The 17,258-nt window shown below is 41.1% G+C and overlaps 3 protein-coding genes across 3 annotated transcripts; 1 reads left to right on the top strand and 2 right to left on the bottom strand.

The window, feature by feature from the left end:
- The first annotated feature begins 5,212 nt into the window (after positions 1-5,212).
- Positions 5,213-7,011, top strand: LOC103989417 (protein TEEBE-like). Its single transcript, XM_065188894.1, has 3 exons — positions 5,213-5,500; positions 5,616-6,113; positions 6,203-7,011. Exons 1-3 carry the CDS (start codon positions 5,428-5,430, stop codon positions 6,724-6,726), a joined length of 1,095 nt encoding a protein of 364 aa, XP_065044966.1. The 5' UTR covers positions 5,213-5,427; the 3' UTR covers positions 6,727-7,011.
- Positions 7,012-7,103: 92 nt separating this feature from the next.
- LOC135585813 (probable isoaspartyl peptidase/L-asparaginase 2) lies at positions 7,104-9,180 on the bottom strand. The gene is made up of 3 exons (XM_009408251.3): positions 8,551-9,180; positions 7,851-7,937; positions 7,104-7,735 (listed from the first exon to the last, which is right to left on the bottom strand). Exons 1-3 carry the CDS (start codon positions 8,944-8,946, stop codon positions 7,232-7,234), a joined length of 987 nt encoding a protein of 328 aa, XP_009406526.2. The 5' UTR covers positions 8,947-9,180; the 3' UTR covers positions 7,104-7,231.
- A 2,655-nt stretch (positions 9,181-11,835) lies between these two features.
- On the bottom strand, positions 11,836-13,109 carry LOC135677849 (protein IRX15-LIKE-like). The gene has a single exon (XM_065190258.1). The coding sequence runs from the start codon at positions 13,043-13,045 to the stop codon at positions 12,065-12,067; it is 981 nt and encodes a 326-aa protein (XP_065046330.1). The 5' UTR covers positions 13,046-13,109; the 3' UTR covers positions 11,836-12,064.
- Positions 13,110-17,258: the final 4,149 nt, after the last annotated feature.

Raw genomic sequence — 17,258 nt, 5'->3', positions numbered from 1 at the left:
TATTGGTCCTTTTGCTAGATTCCTAGAACAACGGGGTATTTGTGCTCAATATGCATTACCAGGTGTGCCACAGCAGAACGGTGTTGCTGAAAGGCGAAATCGTACTCTGATGGATATGGTTAGGAGCATGATGAGTTATTCCTCTGTACCTGAGTCGATGTGGGGTGAAGCTCTTAGGACAGCTATGTACATCTTGAACAGGGTTCCTAGCAAGTCAATTTCATCGACTCCATTTGAGTTATGGACTGGTAGGAAGCCCAGTCTGAGACATTTACATATTTGGGGATGTCCTGCAGAGATAAGAGTATTCAATCCACATGAAAAGAAATTGGAGCCAAGAACTATTTCACGATATTTTATTGGTTATCCAGAAAAATCCAAGGGATACAGATTTTATTGCCCTAATCATAGTATGAGAATAGTAGAATCTGGTAATGCAAAATTCCTAGAAAATGGCGAAATCAGTGGGAGTGAAAAATCTCGAAGGATTAATTTTGATATTGAGGAGATTCAGGTTAATTCTCCCATATCATCTCCTGTCCGAGAGATTGTTGTTCCTCAAATCAATGAGAGTATTGATGAGGGTGAACAACAAAATAACATCCAAGAACTCTCACATGATGTTGATGTCGCCGCTGATGATCTTGTAGAACAATCACAATTGGCAGATTTGAGAAGATCTCAAAGGAAAAGGAAACATGCCATTTCTGATGATTATGTTGTATATCTACAAGAATCAGATTATGATATAGGAATAAAAAGAGACCCCTTATCGTTTTCACAAGCCATAGAAAGTAACGATTCTGAAAAATGGTATGATGCAATGAAAGAAGAGTTAAAATCAATGGTACAGAATGATGTCTGGGATCTCGTTGAATTGCCCAATGATTGTAAAAGAGTCGGTTGTAAATGGGTCTTTAAGACAAAACGTGACTCAACGGGCAATATCGAACGATATAAAGCCAGACTTGTGGCCAAAGGTTTTTCTCAGAAGGAAGGCATCGACTATAATGAGACTTTTTCTCCTGTTTCTAAAAAGGACTCATTGAGAATCGTTATGGCATTAGTAGCTCATTATGATCTTGAGTTGCATCAGATGGATGTGAAAACAGCATTTCTGAATGGGGATCTGGATGAGGAAATCTATATGGAACAACCTGAAGGATTCATAGAAAAGGGAAAAGAAAGTTGGGCTTGTAAACTTAAGAAATCCACTTATGGCCTTAAACAAGCTTCCAGACAATGGTATATAAAGTTTCATAATACCATTACTTCCTTCGGATTTAAGGAAAACACTATTGATCAGTGTATATACCTGAAGGTAAGTGGGAGCAAGTTTATTATATTGGTCTTATATGTGGATGATATTTTACTTGCCAGCAGTGATCTTGGTTTATTGCACGAAACCAAGATGTTTCTCAACAAGAACTTTAAGATGGTTGATATGAATGAGGCATCCTATGTCATTGGCATTGAGATATTCAGGGATAGATCTCAAGGATTATTAGGATTGTCTCAGAAAGGATATATTGATCGTATCTTGGAGAAATTTAATATGCAGCTTTGCTCAACAAATGATGTACCTATTACTAAAGGTGAAAAATTCAGTCAAAACCAGTGCCCAAGAAATGACTTAGAAAAGAATCAAATGAAGAATATTCCTTATGGATGCGCAGTTGGAAGTCTATTATATGCTCAAACCTGTACAAGACCAGATATCAGTTTTGCAGTTGCAATGCTGGGAAGATATCAAAGCAACCCAGGAATGGAACATTGGAAAGCTGCAAAGAAAGTAATGAGATATCTACAAGGGACAAAAGATTATATGCTCACATACAGGAGATCTGATCAGCTTGAAGTAACTGGATATTCAGATGCTGATTTTGCAAATTGCCTCGATAGTAGGAAGTCCACTTCAGGATTTGTATTTATGTTAGCTGGTGGGGCAATTTCTTGGAAAAGTGCAAAGCAATCGCTTATTGCATCATCAACAATGGAAGCTGAATTTGTGGCATGCTTTGAGGCCACAAATCAAGCTTTATGGCTGCGAAATTTTATCTCAGGACTTGTGTGGTCGACTCAATTGCCAAGCCGCTGAAGATATTTTGTGATAACACCGCAGCAGTTTTCTTCTCTAAGAATGGCAAGTACTCTAGTGGTTCCAAGCACATTGAGTTAAAGTACTTGGTGGTTAGAGAAAGAGTCCAGAAACAGCAAGTGTCTATTGAGAACTTGAGCACCACTATGATGATTGCTGATCCATTGACAAAAGCCTTACAGTGCAAAATATTCAAAGAACATGTTCTTAGAATGGGGCTTGTGAGCAAGTCATAAAGGATATGGTGATGCATGTTTATGTGGATGCTATTATTGACATTTATTTAATTAAAGTTATCTGTTTCTGCTATCTTGTTTACATTTATGTTTATGCATATTATGGTTGAATGTAATAACAGGATTGTCTTGACAAGACAAATTACAGGGGTCATTATGGACTATGTTAGGAAAGACTAACAATGTTGTGGTACATAGAAGGGAGTATGACATTGATGAAATACAACCGCTATGACTCGCATTGATAGTTGGACTTAATATAGTATTATTGTATTTATTGGACTTATTGGCTTATTTTTAAAAACATGGCCATGTATAAAATTTTTTTTTTTTTTCAAAATATTTGGAATCCAATTAGGTAAAATTGTTTTCAAACAAATTTTGTTTTGTTTGTTTTGATTTTGTATCTCTTTTATATCTTATCAATTAATGGGCCAAGTGGGAGAATGTTAGAATATGTGGCCTTTTATTGAATAAGATATATAATAGAATTGGGTTCCGTTGCGATATTTTAGCCAAGACTAAGTCCACTACGGAACGATTCCTCGGAGATATCCTTGATGGGAGGAAATCTTCTGAGATCTCATCTCATCGTAGACCCTCTGCTCTCGCCTATAAACGGACAGGATCTCTAGTGGTTGAGTGGGTGGTTAGTGCGTTATAACGTCGCATCTCTCCGTTGAGGAATTGAGTTATTCTCCTCGACTCTCTCCCCAAAACCCTCTCCCCAAATCCATCAATCTGAGTGATCCTGTGAAAGGATAGGAAGAGAGGAGAAAGGGTCTACTCTTCGCACTCCCTGCAGATTCCGCAGCGCGATCGGATTAAAGACGGAGCCTGCAGCAATCTTGGATCACGGTGCTGAGCAGATCAAACAAGATCTCTGAACGGATGGCTTCAAAAGGTACGCATCGTATAATTTGATCTATGTATTGATTTCAAATCCTGGCATATAGGTTAATTCCGCATAATTGATTTAGCATAATTATAGATTTTTATGCTAACAGGATTAACCTCCTTGATCGCTTCAAGGGGATCAGTCTCCTTGATCGCTTCGAGGGGATCGGTTTCCTAGAGTTTGTTCACATAGTGAAATAATATTTCATTGATTGATTTATTTAAAGAAATGGTTACATCATTATTTATAGAGTTTCACCTAAAATCTACCAAGAGGACTCTTAATAATAAATAAATATTTAATAAATCTCTACCCAATTGTAACCGGGCTAAACAGACTCAATAAACAACTGGATTAAATCGACTCAATAAACATATAAAAATATAAATTATATATATATATAACAGGACCACTATGGATAATAGCAATGCTATCTAACAAACAAAACACAACAAAATCAAGCTAAGTGATACATACATATAGAGAGAGAAAATAGGACCACAGTGGCTAACAACAATGCTATCAAACAAGCCACACCCATCCAAATTAAGAGAGGGACAAACATACATGCATACAGAGAGCGAGAAAGACTTGTAACAGGACTATGTACTGTGGCTAACAATGATGTTTACCAAACAAACCACGTACAGCCAAAGCAAAGAAAAAGGCCAGCAGAACGCATCGACTTACATGTGAAAAGTCGTTGAGGTGGGGAATAAGTGTTGTGTGTTATATCATCATATTTAGAATAATGTAGGCAGATAACTTGTCTCTGGATATCTTTGTGTCACATCTCCTGTAATCATAATGTATGAGAGAGTATTTTTGCCATAGTGGAAATGTTTATCTTTTTTATAATTTATTATTGTTATAACATAATTAACTATCTTTAATATTTTGATCATTATATTTTAAAAAAATTATATTAATATTTTTGTATTTATGAGAATGAAATACTTAAGTCTATTTAAATAAAAATAATAATAAATTTTTTTTAATGTTTTAATTAGTGACGACGAATATCGTCTGTAGTAACAGATGATGATATCATTGGGAGTCATGAATAGTTGTGATCGACCCATGAATGAATGATGTACTCGTGGTGCCAAATGCGATCTCATCTTCTCATCCTTCACATATAAATTTGAAGGAGAATTCATTTAACCTCAATTATCCATCCATTTTAAATAAATAATAAATATCGAAAGTTGATTTGATCGAATCAAACAGAGCGAAGCGAGCATTTATGATCAAATCAAATGATCCATCAGCAAAATATGATGGATGTCTACCATCAATATCTTATCATCAAAACCTTGGATTGATGATGCTAATTTTTATTCGCGTGAATACATTTAATTGATGTATTTACGGCACCGCCACCACGTGCGCGCTGCTCGGTAGCGACGCCGTCTCCGTCGCGGAGGCGAGGGAGATGGTATTCAGCTATTCCTCTCCTCTGTTCTCATCTCCTCCCAGAAATGCCTTTCTTTTACTGTGGATCTCTGTGTCCACTCCGGCCCGATCCGATCTGCAGTCAAAGGATTCCTCGTCCTCTGTGATCAGTGAACAGTAAGCCGGAGGATCAAGAACAGTTAAAGAGGGAAAACGTAGTGTACACAAGGTCAGAACCATCCAATGTTGGAGATGGCAACACTGACATCGCACTCTTCTAATTCTTTTGGAAGCTGAGCACCATAGATTAAGCTGAGCACCAAAGTCCTCTCCCAGCACGTGATTAAGAATCTATAACCTTCTCCTCGCCATGTGAGACAGGGTTGTGAAGTGGGACAGGCATGCGGAATCGCCGCATGGAACTCATGATCGCAGGCTTTTCCTATCCGCTTGTTCATGTTCTTTCTCTCGGAGTTGATGACGAGCCGGGTGGTCTCCCTGCGTCCATGGTGAAAGCTACGTGATTCTGACACGGCACCTGTTGTTTTGAAGCCGACCCATGCATGCATAGTGGCACTGCGGAGTCTGCTTGGAATCACTTGAGCTGTTTCTGCCATCCTTTTAAGGAAGCAAGCTGTAATGACCACTGCAGCAATCCGGCAGGCTTCTGCCATCACACATATATGTAGATCAGATCACAAAGCCATGGAGGTGGCCTGGATTTTGTGCTGTGGATATATATACAGCTCTCACAGTCCCTGAGCTCAGTCTCATCTCTGCTTGCTTCACTTAGAACAGAGATGGGTGCTCTGCATCTTTTTCTTGTGCTCCTTTCCTGCTACATCAGTGTTCTCAAGGCTCAGTTTCTTGATGGTAACCAGCTTAACAAAATCTCCTTTGTGGATATATATATGGCGAAGCTTTTCTATATTCTCTTGATTGCTTCATGATTGAGATGGATTGTTGGCTTCCTTCCATTAACTTGCAGGATTCCTTGCCAATGGCAACTTCGAGACCGGCCCGAGGGAAGACGAGCTCAACAAGACTGTCATCATGGGGAAGAAATCCCTCCCCAGATGGACCATCCGGGGCCATGTCGAGTACGTCTCCGGCGGCCCGCAGCCAGGCGGCATGTACTTCACCGTGCCCCACGGCGTCCATGCCGTTCGACTCGGCAACGACGCCTCCGTCTCCCAGGACATCACCGTCAAGCCAGGCACCCTCTACTCCCTCACTTTCAGCGCCACCAGGACCTGCGCCCAGGATGAGGTGCTGAGGGTTTCGGTGCCGCCGCTCTCCGGAGGCCTCCCGATTCAGACTCTTTACAGCAGCACCGGTGGCGATACCTACGCCTGGGGCTTCATACCGACCAAGACAACGGTGCAGGTGATCTTCCACAACGTCGGGATTGAGGAAGACCCAGCGTGTGGACCGCTCTTGGACGCTGTGGCCATCAAGGAGCTCTTCCCTCCGATGCCTACGAGAGGTGAAAGCTCAACCATTACAAGTCTGCGAGATCAGCATGGAGCTGATAGCGCAGAAGAGGTGCGATCTAATACGATCCTTTAACTGCAGACAACCTGGTTAAGAATGGCGGCTTCGAAGAAGGGCCTCATGTCTTCCAAAACTCCACAACCGGCGTCCTCCTTCCTCCCAAGCAGGAAGACCGCACATCTCCCCTCCCTGGCTGGATCATCGAATCCCTCAAGGCCGTCAGGTTCATCGACGCAGAGCATCACGCCGTCCCGTTCGGGCAGTTCGCGGTGGAGCTCATCGCAGGAAGGGAAAGCGCCATCGCGCAGGTTATCAGGACCATCAGCAACAGGGTCTACGAACTCAGCTTTGTGGTGGGCGATGCGAAGAACGGTTGCCATGGTTCGATGATGGTGGAAGCTTTCGCAGGCAATGGGACGGTGAAGGCGCGATTCCACTCTCAGGGAAAAGGTGGACACCAAGCTGCAAGCTTGAGGTTTATGGCACTGGCGAACAGGACTCGGATCACATTCTACGCTGCGTACTACCACATCAGCGTCAGCAATCCCGGATCTCTCTGCGGGCCTGTGTTGGATCAAGTTAGGGTTTACCCTATCAAGGCCTGAGCCATACGGATGTTGAGGGGAAACAGCAAAGGCTGCAGGTTACTTGCATGTAGCTTCTGGCTTCTACGTCCTCAATGATGGTTTGGCCACATCATTGGAGTATCAGCTTAAATCTTCTAGTTAGATGTGTGACAACGGAGGATGAGGCTAGTTAATGATATACTGAAATCTAAATCATGTATCTTTGATTTCTTCCTGGTAACTTTCACATTATGATCTCAATTATGTACATTTACATTATCTTGCAGTAGTGTTTCAAAGTATAAGGATCATCACTGATGTTAATTCACTATTGCATCCTACTGCTGCTGCTGCTGCCTAATTTGCAGCTGCAGCACAAGCAGATGAGCAAGTGGAAGCTCCTAAAATTGCTTACTAGGCTTCATCTCTTGATCAAGCATATTAAGTGATCCCTTGGATTTGGAAGAAGATTTTTACCATCATAAACAGAGATTGCTACATTCTTTTGTGGAGGCTGCTGACGGATCTTGCGGAGACAGTGCGTCTACCATATACTCACCTCCATGAATCCATCCTCCGTTGCACATCCCCTGAACATCCCTATAGTGTTGAACCCATACGCAACCTCACCATTTCTGGACACGGCGATGAGCCCTGCCATGCCCTCGTCTAACCTCTCCTTGATGGCGTAGTCCACGGCCTCCTGCAGGCTGAGCCCCTTGTACTCCACCAGCGCTGCCACGTCCCTCGCCAGTGTGCTGCGGATGATGGCCTCACCCTCCCCGGTGCACGAGACGGCGCAGTCACCGCAGGCGTAGGTGCCGGAGCCGATCAGGGGTGAGTCGCCGATGCGACCGCTCATCTTGTTCATGAGCCCCCCGGTGGACGTTGCGGCAGCACACCACCCGTTGCTGTCGACCACCACACACCCCACGGTCTCCGGCGCGTAGACGCTGATGCGGAGGCCGTTCATCAGCAGACCCACTTTCGCACCCTCTAGTCCGGCACTGGCGCTATCCACACCCGGCGCTGGAACTCTATAATCATACTACGTTGCTCACCAAGAATAAGAAGCAGATCAATATAATTAACAGCTTTCCCAGTCTCTCTTCTTCTTCTATGTTTAGGAAGGAAATGATGCACGAGAGGCCAAAGTCACAAACCATGATGCTGTTAGCCTCCTTTGCCCGTTTCAGCATGCTCATGTTCTCTTCCGTGATAAAATAGCTATTGTCCACCACTTCAACACCCTACGACGGGAAGAGCACACAATGTTAACCACCTGTGAGACTTGGGTAAAGAAGCTCCAAGAAGACGACGCATCACCGTTAACGTCAGCCTCCCCCCATTAGCTAGCATGTTCGATGAAATGACAAAGAGACAAAAGGTTTCGGGACAAGTGTTTTCTGATCTATCTTATTGTGTGGCAGCGCATCTCAACTTACACGATGGATTGAGGTTGGCACGTGCCACCTTACGTCTGCGTGCCCTGTCCTCGTGCCTGCTTTACGGTCAACTATGTTTTGACCACGGTTTACGTGGTGCTTTACATGAATGATGGTGTGTGCTGTGTTCTTCTTGGAAGTGACGGCGAAAGTGAGACCATTTGGCACGCGAGTGCAGTTTGGTTTTGGCGATATATAGTGGATGGTTCTGCGACGTGTGTTTGGTGTGCAACAATCGAGAATATTGATATGCTAATGCACCCAAAACCCACTGCAGCGCCTTTTAGCACCGTATGCTGGTGACCCTCTGCACTGTGAGATCAGCAAGATCGTACTACGCGCTTGCACTCGATGAAACAGCAGATGTGTGTGTTAGAGAGAGAGAGAGAGGAAGAGAGGAGAGGAGGAAGGGGAGGACCTGTTCGCGGGCGAATTCCTCGGCGCCGTCGAAAGCGAGGTAGGAATGAGGGGATCTGTCCATGACGAGGCGAGCAAGGGAGACGGGGTTCTTGACGGTGGTGAGACCGGATACGGCGCCGCAGCGGCGGCCGTGGCCGTCCATGATGCTGGCCTCCATCTCAACGGTACCCTTCCGCGTCAGCGCAGACCCGCGCCCGGAGTTGAACACAGGATCGGTCTCCAGTTCCCGGACCACCATCTCCACTACGTCCACGGCGGGGAGCCCAGCGCGGAGCCCGGCGGCGCCCACCCGGAGACACCGCTCTAGCACCCGCCGCGCCTCCTCCTGTCTCTCCACCGGCAGTCCTGGGTCGACGCCGGCTCCACCATGAACGGCAATGGCCCAACCCACCATCTTCTCTCTCTTCTTTCTCCTGTTCTCTGCGACCTCACTGATGCGTCGCCCGAGAAACCCCGAGTGTCTTAAAAGAGAAGGCGGACCTGAAATGAGCCCAGAGGTGGATCGAGGAGAGCAGGATGGAATCCGGTGCCGCCCCCAAGTTGTGGGAAAAGGTCAAGTGCGTTTCCCACAACACCGCAGCGGAGGGAATCCGAGTCACGTCCCGCTCGAATCTTAATCCAAATCTGAAGGATACACTCATCTCTAGATTCCCCAGCCGACACTGTTCTCAGCCATAAGACATGGAAATGCTTCATCACACATACGTTAAAAGCCAATATATGTTAGATTATAATGTTCTTTCTCACACATAAGTTGGATCAGATTTGACACATGAATCAAATCCAAATATGTAGTTCAATCTAATAAAGTAGGAAGTGGAAGAAAAAGATGTAGATATAGAATTTAAAGTTACAACCCACAATGATAGTAAGATATAATATTAGGCCTCAACATTAAATATGAACTCAGTGTATCATTAGATACAAGTTTTGAGTTGGTAAGTTGAAGATGTACTGTCGAAAGAGCACTGGTACTCTGAGAGGTCGTGATGCATGCATGCTGCGTTGGGTGTTATGTCATGATGCACTCCCCCCATCCCATTCATTCCTTGAAGAACAGAGAAAAAGAAGAACCCATGAGATGAAAAGCTTGAAGTGGCGTTCGATGGCAAGTGAACAGTAGGAATTCATAGTGGTTTCTTCCTGCGTGACCATCGTGGACACTCGGATGAATCCTATTCTTGCTGCTTTCCACAGTTTTTTGAGTGAGCATTGCATCATGATTTGATGTGCCCAGAGATGTCATCTCAGATTGTTATATCATATTAATTATTTTTCATCATAGTGGAGAATGATCGTGATTAAAAAAGATGTCTTTCAATCAAACATCTACTGTTAATTTAGAAGCCAAATAAAGATAATTTAAATCATATTCAAATTTGCTAAGAAAAAATATCACCCTTTTATATATATATATATATATATATATATATGTGTGTGTGCGCGCAGAGTCATTTACGATGCAAAACGTCTCTCCTAAAAATATTACTTGTATAAAGATCGAAATCGAGAGAGATTTTTTAAGACAATCCCTTCAATACTCAAATTAATCTCGATATCAATTTTTATAAGTCTATATTCTCGATTTTAACACCCTATATCTAGAATTGAGAGTATGTTTTTATATCCGATCTTAAAGAGATATAATATTTCTATGAAAATTTTATAAGGGGGGAGATTTATAATCGCTCCAAGCTACCCCTTAGACTCTTATCTGTACGAGCAAACAAGTGGTTGGTCATTTGGGCTTTTTTCTCCCAGAGACCTTATGTCTCGTTTGCTTGACAAGCGATGATTAATTAATTATATATTTTCTATTAAAATTTAAATTGGAGGAGTTTGGACAGATAAATTTGGGCGTGTGTATTTCCTATCAAAGTTTAAATTGGAGGAGTTTGGAAAGATAAATTTATTTTAAAAGCTTGCTCTATGCTCTAATATCATGTATATTATGCTCTAAGTCATGTATCATAACCATTTTAATTGGATAATCGATCAACTAATTTGATAAACTTAAACCATTAACCCAAAATATATTAGTCCAAATTAATAATAATAAACTCATTTAGTCTTCCAAACCGGCTCAAATTTTCTCCCACATTAAATGTGAGTGTTACCAATCAAGTTATTCATGCTTTCTTTATGCCCATACTTGAAATCCTTTATTTTCCTTGAATCTTATGAGTTTATCTTTACACTAATAGCTAGGGTTGGGTGCAAGTTTCCTACAAAAATTTTAGGGGCAGATGATGAAGGAAAAAATATCTGTTCTTCTACTAGTTGATTAAATATTGTTTTCTATGCTATTTATTTGGTTTCTATTTTGGTGTAGAAGATTATTTATGAGGTTCCTTCATAATAGACTGAACTTGAAATACCAATACATTTTTGATAGAAAATAAAAACTTTCTCACTAACAACTCTTCCTCTTGCCATTCTGGAGCTAAGAATTACTAAGGTTTTTATGTTTTTTAATCTCAAATTTTTATTTTTATTATATTTTTTCTTATTTATTCATCTATTTCTTTATCATTTTATTATATTTTAACCCTTTGTTCCAAATGATTACATATCACTTTAGGAATCACTCCTTATTTTAGATGGTGAAAAATACCTAACCAAGATTTTTTTATCAAGATTTTTAATATATTTTTCTTAATTTATCGAGTTGGAAAGATTGGATCCAGAAGAGAAATAGTTGATTGGATCCATCCATGGAGATTGAATTCAATTATAGCTTTCAAATGATTTTTAAATCTTATTTTTTTATTAACTTTAATCAAAATTAGATTTATTTATTTATTTATTTATTTATTTATTTATTTAACCTAACAATCAAAGGAATGATTTATGTTTGCATGAAAGAACAATACGAATAGGGGATCTCAGTGCAACCTTCCTATCGGTAACACGTCACCTTGTTCATCCATCAACCTCTTGCCACGTGGTGGGTTCCTGATGGGACACGTTTATCCATTCCCTTTTTATTTTACCTTCCATCTTAATTTAATGGCCGTTTTAAGTAGAGAGGTTTAATTCTTTGACCGTTTTCATCATTTAATGTCTCTTGAAGGGGTAAAAGAAGACCCGAAAGATCAAATCTCTCGAATTTTCAGGATTATTATTATTTTTTTTTAGTTGATCGCTTGATTACTATGAGAGTTGGAAGCAACCCAAATAAATGCTTTAAATTATTTTTAGACAATTGTTTGTTCATATCGACAAGATTTACTGTCTTTAGGCAATTGTTCCAACAGATTCGACATGCAGAGATCTCGCAATATGATAAGAAATGATGAGCGAGTTGTCATTGCAATCTGATGTGTTCTTCCTGAGACGAAAGAGTTGCACCCGTGTAGTGTTATCAGCTTTGATGTCCATTCCTCTTCACATCAGCATGTCATCAAGAAAGCACTATCTTTTGCTCTACCAAGCAAAGGAAAAGGGAGAACGAGTGTTCATTGTCTTTTCCTCAGGACGGTTGGCCTGTCCATGGCGAAGCAGAAGCCAAACTACGAGCTGGAAGTCGCAGCGCCGTAGGCCGTGGTGGTCCTGCTGGTGCAGAACTCGTTGGTGGGGCCGACGCTGCTGCGGATGAGGAAGTGGGCCAGACGGGAGGAGGTGGCGACGAGGTTCTCCGAGCAGAGGAACTCTGCGCTGCACAACCTCTCCACCGCCCGGTCGTAGTCGTGCACGAGCACGTCCACGGGCCCCCGGCCGCGGTACCTGGCCATGACGGCGGCCGTGAAGATGGCCGACATCCGGCCCGGCGCTGCCGCCTCGTGCCCCTTGGGCCCGTCGATCAGGATGACGTCCCAGGCCACGTCGTAGAGCTGGTTGGGGAGGTCGTTGATGGCGAGCCGGCAGTCGGAGAAGAGCAGGTTCTGCACCGGCCTGCACTCGCCGCGGCGCTGCCGGCGGGATTCGGCGAGGAGCTCCGGCATCTCCCGGACCTTGGTGGTGTAGGCCACGTCGTAGGCCTCCAGCCCGGGGTTGCGCGCCTCCATGTGGGCGACGTAGTACTCGTTCTCGTCCACGAAAACGGTGCGCCCGCCTTGGTTGAGCGCTCGCCACAGCGGCGTCTCGTGCCCGATCCCGAACACGAGCAGGTTGCAGGGCCCCCGCCGCCGGAGCACGCCCGCGATCGCCCGGAGGCCGTCCTCCTCCATCTTCCACGTGTAGTTGGAGGCCACGGCGTAGTGGACGAGCGCGTCGAACACCAGAGCCGGCAGCGGCGTCGGCCACGAAGTGGCCGCGGCGGCGGACCCCACAGCAGCATGCGAGGAGGCAGAAGAGGAGGGGAGGCCACTCGGATCTCTCGCCCCGTTGGGGTTGTGGAGAGTGAGGATCGTGACGAAAGCGAAGAAGAAGAGGAACGCGACGAGCCAAATGCGGCGACGGTAGGAGACCGAGTTGGAGATCCCATTTCCACCATGCTTGTGGTTGGACGATGGCTGCGGATACATCAGCTTCGTGCTGCTCACTCCCTTCATCTCCAACTTCAGCTCGCTCAAAGAACAGAGGAAGAAGAACAAAATTTAATGACTTTACCGCTGCTATTATACTTTCTCTCTCTTCCCTTCTCTTCTTCGCCTTAGAATAGGATGGGGAGGAGGAAGAAGAGAAGAAGAGGATATGGTGACTCGGCCGTCATCATTCCAACATTGTTGTCTTCCTTAGTCACCGGTTAACATGCGTTACATGAACAGGAGACCAAACTTTTGGGATTGACTTTGGTAGCTTAGATACTAAATGGGAGAAGATGGACTTTCTGCTGCTGCTGCTGTTGTTGGAATGACAGGAATTGGAATGTGGACTGTGACCAGCTGTGGATTTTGTTTTAAGGGAAGGAGGGGAAACAATTGTGGAAAATAAATTTAATTTAATTTTTCTCTTACATTAGAAAAAGGATGAAAAGATATCCTAAATATTTACATGACAGTGAACATAATCTTTCAAGATATATTGCCTAAACCCTATAAAAGAAAATGGGTTATTCATGGCATATGATGATATATGGGAGGATTTGTTATCCTAAGAAAGTACCAAACAAAAGTTTAGCTTTGTCTCACCATTCTTCCCCCTCTCTTTATCAACCTTTGGAAGGCAAGCAAGCAACAATTCCTTCCTTGTCTGCTGCCAAATAACTCGACAAAAAGAAGTTGCTGTCAGGAATGCAGACAGTACTGCTCAATGGAGCTGATTCACATATATCTGTGGGAATCTATAATTGTCTCTAGTCACAGGCTTCACATGGATTAGTTGAATCCATGGATTCCTGCTGTCCAGTATGCAGGAAGCAATGTGTTGGAAACTAGTAAGCCTATGGGATGAACAAAGCATAGTTCCTTTTTCTTGGTGGTTGACTCATTTCAAGATGGTTTTTAGCATGATTAATTTGCCAATCATCATAATGTTTACTGATTCATGACAGTTCAATCAGAACAATTAGCACAAAAAAAAAAGAAAATGCAGTTAAAAAGTATTTGTCTATGATATGTTCTTCCAAGCTCAATGAATCATAGATTCTTGGTTGATAGAAAGGTGGACTTGGTCACTGGCAAGTCCAATTCCTTGGTGTGCTACAAGTAGTCCCCCTTTCCAAGTTAATGGTAGATGCATATACTGCTCAGCATATATATATATACTTCACATTTGGTGTGGCTCATCAAGTGATTCTTCAAATGCCTAAACAAAACCCTTGATGAAATTGGACTTAAAGATTCCTATAATAATAAAAAAAATAAATTGGATGGGATTTACAGTATTACACTTGTAAATGAATTATACTCGAATGTATAATGGTGTGTCGAATTGAACTGTAGAAGCATCTAAATTCAACAAAAAAAAAAATTAAAAATCCAGTGGAGTAATTATCTATGAAACTGAGGATATATGATTTAACTTTTAAAAAAAAATCCTCAATATAGTTAAATTTTTGAACATTCCATATTTATACAGAAGGAAATAAGACGGTCAATTGGCAAGATAAATATGCTAAAACCAATAAAAACTAATATAATTTAGAGACATGATTAACCTCATGATTTACAATCTATTCTATGCTCTAAGGAGCATCATGAATATTGCACAAGATCTTTAAATTAATATTTTTTTTGGAAAAAAAATCCTCAATTGTTATATTTTTGTGAAAATAATAATTGTGAAATCAATTTATACATAGGAGGAAATTTTGAATTAACTAGAAAATGTGCTTTTTTTCACCTAAAGAATATGGTAGGCAATCATTTTTTTATCACTCAACTAAAGAAAATTTCCTTTCTTCCTTATAAACTTGCATGTGATCTAACATTTTGCAAGGCACTTCAAGGTAAGTTAGGGTGTCATCCAATTGCCAGATATTTCCAACACTGCAATTGCCATTTGGACACCAATAATTGTAGGAGGAAGGTAGGATGACTTAATTGTAGTTTTTATCTATCTAGTTTATGATGTAGAAATCAATGGTGCAAACTTCCTTGCAGGTTTTGCTACTTTGGTGGATTGCCCAACAACAGCCCTCAAAGCTTTTGATGTTGTTCATACTCCTGTAGTGCAAATAGGTGCAACCACAGCTCTCTTTTTCCATATCAAATTTGGTACAACAGCTCTAATGGAGAACTTTTTCTTGAGAGTTCTGTGGATCAAGATTTCAAGTTAGATCATCAAGGATACAGCTTTTGCAAAAGTCCTCCACTTGCAGCATTCAATCATGAGACTTTGACCCTTTGTTCTCCAAAGGGATTCAGTCTTAGCCTTTTGCAGACCTTAAGGATTGATTCATCAGTTGGCTTTCCAGAGTTGGATTGAGGCATACAATCTGACAGATCATCTACCTTTTGGCTTCTTGTTAGGTTCCAAACTCATAATACAAGGCAAAGAATGTACCCATTCAGACATAATGCTGCCAATCTCAGGTGGTGGCAAACAGTAGAACTCACTTCTGTGTTTGGGGAAACTGAAACTTTATTCTCATGCCCAAAAAAAAGAAAAAGTTTGGCCTGAGTATTTCACTGAAATATGTCAAGTCTTCCTCATTTAGATGCATCCAAATAATTGTTATATTTCACTGAAATTGACAAAAAGCAATAGTTCAATTTCACTGACTTGTGGATGCATCAAAAAATGAGGAAGACTTGAGAACACAAAACTTCTGTATGCTCAACTTGTACAACTATTTGACAGTGTAGTGCATGCATAGTAGATGAAAAATCTGGTGTCTCTTCCTCAGATGGATGGAATGAAAAAAGAAGCTTGTGAAGAATGATTCTCACATTTCAAGATTTTATTTGAGCATGATGGAGTTATTTTGAGATGTGAGATAGATCCAGATCAGCCTTTACTAAGAGCAAGTGTGAGAATCAAATATCACATTCCACAGTAGCCAGGGTTTTTTGAATGATCTTTGATATGATTCATCATGTAGGACTTGGCAAACAAAAAGATCAAAATAGATCTAAAGGTTCAATAATCTTGCACCTCATCATGGTGTGTGGCACAACATGGAAGTTTAGTTGAGACACTGCCTGGTGGAGAGCATCACCATTCAAGAATGCTAACTTAAAGCAAAGGCTTCTTCTTACCTCAATAATTATGTCCCCTGCACCATTGAACAGTTCAAGTTAATCAAATTATGGTCTCCTTGTTCTTCTTTTCACAGAAGAAATCCATTGGGTCATTATTTTCATCAGTTCTCAAGCTCACTCTCAGAGGTCACTTGCAAGATAGGAAACAGCATAAGGATGGAAAAAATATATTTAAAATATAATTTCAGAATAAAAAAGTATTTATCAATTACAGAACCAATAAACTATAATGCCCTAATTATTTAGAATCGGTTATATTTTTTTTTTCCGCCATTAATTCTGTAGAAATATAGTCTCCAACTAAATTGAGAGTATATAAGTATTTTCTATAGCTCCGACAATCATATATTTTATGTCATATATTTATTTTTTCCTCCTACCATAAGGCTAATGTCTAACTTCATCTTATTATAACATTTGTGTATCTCAGTGGGAGATGAGCCTTCAACAATTTTTAGTGGCAAATATTAAAAGGACAAATATGTAAACTATCGCACTTGAAATAAAAAAATACTATTTGCAGCCTCTTTGTTACTATTTATAATTTTATTTTATTTTATTTATATTTTTAGATTATTCATTCGTAAATGATGATAAATATTTTAATAATATCGAGGGGCAATGAGCTAAGTCGGACGACATCGAACAATATTAATAATGAGTAACGAGACATTTCTCCCAATTACATTTGTGATGAGCGTTGAGGGATTTTCGTACGAAGTGTCGATGGTATCAATAACAAGCAAAAAAAACATCGAATATATAGTAAACAATGTTCGAGCAAGATGATGGCATTGACAGCAAAAATTTAATAATAGATTATGAAAAAAAAAAGTAAAATCGATAATATTGGGTTATGCATAATAAAGAAATATTTTTATTTTTAAAATAATTATCAATAATAAGGGATTATCAATAGTAAAAAAGATATAAATAGTAAGTTTGTTAAAAAGTTTAGCTAATCTTCTAAGGAATGTAAAATCTTTGATAAAATCCTTGAAAGAGACTAAGATACTTCGTATATAAATGTATAGACTGAGTCGTTCAACGTGTGGAGTCAATGAAAACTTTCTTTTTTTTGAAAAGGTTATTAGTCGAATCATTTTTCAAATATTTTGAG

This window comes from Musa acuminata, chromosome BXJ1-6, assembly GCF_036884655.1.
Source record: "Musa acuminata AAA Group cultivar baxijiao chromosome BXJ1-6, Cavendish_Baxijiao_AAA, whole genome shotgun sequence".
NCBI lineage: Eukaryota > Viridiplantae > Streptophyta > Magnoliopsida > Zingiberales > Musaceae > Musa > Musa acuminata.
This window is presented reverse-complemented; position numbering and strand designations above follow the sequence as displayed.